This window comes from Mycetomoellerius zeteki, unplaced genomic scaffold, assembly GCF_001594055.1.
Source record: "Mycetomoellerius zeteki isolate Tzet28-1 unplaced genomic scaffold, Tzet1.0 scaffold1561, whole genome shotgun sequence".
Classification (NCBI taxonomy): domain Eukaryota; kingdom Metazoa; phylum Arthropoda; class Insecta; order Hymenoptera; family Formicidae; genus Mycetomoellerius; species Mycetomoellerius zeteki.
This window is the reverse complement of record NW_017256513.1, coordinates 1-3,830: the sequence shown is the minus strand read 5'-3', so window position 1 is coordinate 3,830 and position 3,830 is coordinate 1. Positions and strand designations below refer to the sequence as shown.

Genomic DNA, 3,830 nt, shown 5'->3' with positions numbered 1-3,830 from the left:
TAACGAATAGAGAATTAATCTCTGTGGACGTACAAGATTTTGAGTATGTACCAAAACCGAAATTTGAAGGTCCCTTTACAATATTCAATGAGCCTAATGAGAAAGTAGCTGTAACAAGATTTTTCGACCATATTAATGAAATAAGACCGCATATATTTGTAACGTACAACGGTGATTTTTTCGACCGGCCATTTGTTGAAGCTGGAGCTGCTGTGCATAAAATGGATATGAAAGAGAAAATTGACTTGTATAAAAATCGCGAAGGTGTTTACGTTAGTAGAGCTGCTATGCACATGGATTGTTTATTATGGTAAATATTTTATGAAATTTTATAAATTATTGCAAATATGATCTTATCAAAAAACATTTTTGTTGGGTGAAACGTGATTCTTATCTCCCAGTGGGTTTTTAAAATTTAAAAGCAGTCGCTAAAACTAAGTTGAGATATGATCCAGTAGAACTTGATCCAGAATATATAATATGTGCAGATTAGCATCGGAAGAACTCGCCTGAAATACTCGCAAACTATTCTGTCTCTGATACAGTGGCAACATTTTATCTCTACGGTCACTGTTACAGAATTTCATGTGTGGTAGCCTTTATGCGTGGTCTACAATGAACAGTAGTAATAATGGAACAGTATTATAGCTAATCACGTTATATTATCTGCAAGAAATGCTGATATTGATGAAATAAACCAGAAAGTAGTTAATTTATTGGATGAAACAACAGAAAGAATTTATACAAGTGTGGAATACTCTTGAAATTATCGATAACGAAGATATATATGAAGCAATTACAAAAGAATATCTTAATTCTTTAAATCCAACGTGTCTTCCACCACATATATTACGCTTAAGAAAATACACTGTTATTATGCTTATTAGAAATCTTAATATTAATGAAGGTTTATGCAATGATACTAGACTGTTAGTTTTAAATTTAGAAAATAACTTATTACGATGCGAAATTTTGTCAGGTAATAAGATTGGAGAAATTATTTTTCTTAACCGAATTACTTTATATTGTGAAAATATATATCCATTCACTTTCAAAAGAAGACAATTTCCAGTGAAATTAGCATTTGCTATGACTATAAATAAATCACAAGGACGAACTTTCGAAAAAGTTGCAGTAGATCTTCGAAAAAATATTTTTAATCATGGACAATTGTATGTTGCATTATCAAGAGTATGTTCTTGGGATTCATTAAAGGTTTATTTAGAAGATAATAATCTGAATCGTGTAAAAAATTACGTTTACAAAGAAGTACTTGAATGATAATGCACGGATAAGTACAAGTAATAAAGTCAGCTTATGAAAATTTATTAAAGTAATGAGATCTTGAAAGAGTCATAAGATGCTTTAATTGAATCGAATAATATCTACCTAATTTATTTTATTTTTTATAAATTCTATTTATGGAAATATTAAAATAAATTAACAAAAGGAACACAACTGTGTGCCCCCCCCCCGATTTTGACGAGCTTTTAGTATGTTGTTCTATAAATAAAAATAAGAGACGTGTGTACTTTTTTATATATATTCGACTAAGTTGCACGTTAAAGTGATGAAAATATTCTTTGAAAAAAATCAGTATTTTTCTTTCGAAATGAATATCTTCGAAATTGTAAGACATAGAAATAATTTTCTAGAATAAAAATTGAATGGTTTCAAGAGTAATTTAGAACTGCAATACAAATTATTTTTTATAAATAAATAATTTAAAAAATTTTTATTATAGTCATAAAATATTCTTGTATGTGTCAAGCCATTTAATTTTTATTATCACTTATTAATAACAAATCATATTCGTGAACTAGCCATTCAATTTTTTTTATCACTTAATTATTATTTTTCTTATTACTTATTTATTTGATATGAGTATAATGAAGTCTAAATGATAAATAAATTAAAAATAATAAAAAAATAAATATTAATCTTCTAAATTAGTTTTAAAATAATTAATAATCAGGATAAAAAGGAATTTCTTTAAGACTTACTCCACTCAATATTTTTTTTGCTCAATATTTCTAATGTCTAACATAAAATTATATATTATCATTTCTATCTCCTTAAACAGTAGAAAAGAAAAAAAAATATTAACTATTATAATTATAAATAATTAGAACATCAAGTAAAACAATATGTCAATAAAAAGCATTATCTTATTTATCATGAATAAGATTGATAGATCTTATTCATGATAAACAACAGATCATCATTGATGATCTAATTTAATTCCTGTGTTTTCACAGATGATGATCAAAATTAAAACTGTTAAGTGGGCTTTAGTGAATAATATTCCGAAGTCCACTAATAAAAGGGTCGCAAATATAGGAGTTCTTTTTAGATCTTCCCTAGCGCCCTCCTCCTTATTGAGGAAAGTATAGAAAATAAAGATTCGAATAAATTTTCGAATCGAAACATAAATAAATTTGGATATAACTATTCTCTTTTTCAAGAGAAGTAAAGTAAAATATTTCAAACTTATAAACAATGTCCTTTATGGATCAAGAAACACGGTCAGTGTATTGACGCTAAAACTAGCGCAGCGACATCGAATATACAATATTATGAGAAGTGGATTAGGCCTAAGGGGGAAACCACTATAAAAAAACGCGTCGTACTATCTACCGCAAGGTGATGTGGAAACAATAGTGTTCTTTATTATATTTCCGCTAATGAAGAAATAAAAAAAAATTTTTTGTTGAACGAAGGAATTCTTAGTTCACAGATATTCCATGTCAGACATTGCTCACTGTGAAAACTTGAATAAATAGAAAAAATAAATAAATAAATAGAGTAAATAAATAAATAAAAATAAATAAATCGAAATAAATAAAATAAAAACATGAAAGGTGGGCGCGGAGATTATAGGGAGCCAGAAATGGAAGGGGGGCAGATTGAGTTTGATCATGAGGGCGATCTAAAAGTGGAACAAAAATAATAAAACTATTTGAAATAAAATCTTTTCATATATATTTATGGTTTAAATCTTGTAGTATGAATTGTACAATTATTTAAAAAATTGTGTTTCATCAGGTTCAAATGATTCGTCGCTATAGTAGCCCAGGATTAATGATTTTTAAGATTCTATATTTATTTTGCTCATTTAATAGAAAATTAAAATTAGAAAAATAAGCGTTAGAAATGTATTTAGAATAGAATAAATTGTATAGTGCATAATAATTATATCGGTATGATTTTGATTAGAATTTTTTTTAATATTCGAAAGTAAAACAAAATAAGTGGTAATCGAAATATAATAATTAAAAGTGTCATGAAATTTTCAAAGTTCGTGAAGGCGCGCGCGTTAGCGTGCTAGTTCCTTTTTAAAAAAGGAGATCTAAATCGATAGTCGAATATATCGAAATATTGTTGCCTCTTTTCGGCGATACCGATTGGTTCTCTCGCTGCGCTTACTTCATGAGCAGCTGTCATCATCGCGGAGATCGCATGTGTTAGATGTATGTGGTTAATAGTTAATAGTTAAATAATGTAAAAATGAAAATTTTGTTGCTATTATAATTCATAATTCATAATTATAGTCTCTCGGTCTTTTCTGTTAACCTATACTAACCTTCGCTGGAGATTAGTAAGAAAATAGTAAGAAATTAGTAAGAAAAGACAGTCTCGGTGGTCTAAAGGCTTAGGACGCTCGCACGGAATGCAAGAGATCCGGGTTCGACTTCCGGCCGAGGCATTATTTTTCGCAATAAGTTTATTACAGTTTTTAAGTTGGGAATTTTGGGGGGATTATTAATATTTTCAGATTTGATTGCGTTGAAAGTCCAACAACCATATCGGCACGCAATTATAATTTCTGA

The 3,830-nt window shown here is 28.5% G+C and overlaps 1 protein-coding gene across 1 annotated transcript; it reads left to right on the top strand.

Moving 5' to 3' along the window:
* The first annotated feature begins 720 nt into the window (after window positions 1-720).
* Window positions 721-1,281, top strand: LOC108720979 (ATP-dependent DNA helicase PIF1-like). Its single transcript, XM_018445269.1, has one exon. It carries the CDS (start codon window positions 721-723, stop codon window positions 1,279-1,281), a length of 561 nt encoding a protein of 186 aa, XP_018300771.1.
* Window positions 1,282-3,830: the final 2,549 nt, after the last annotated feature.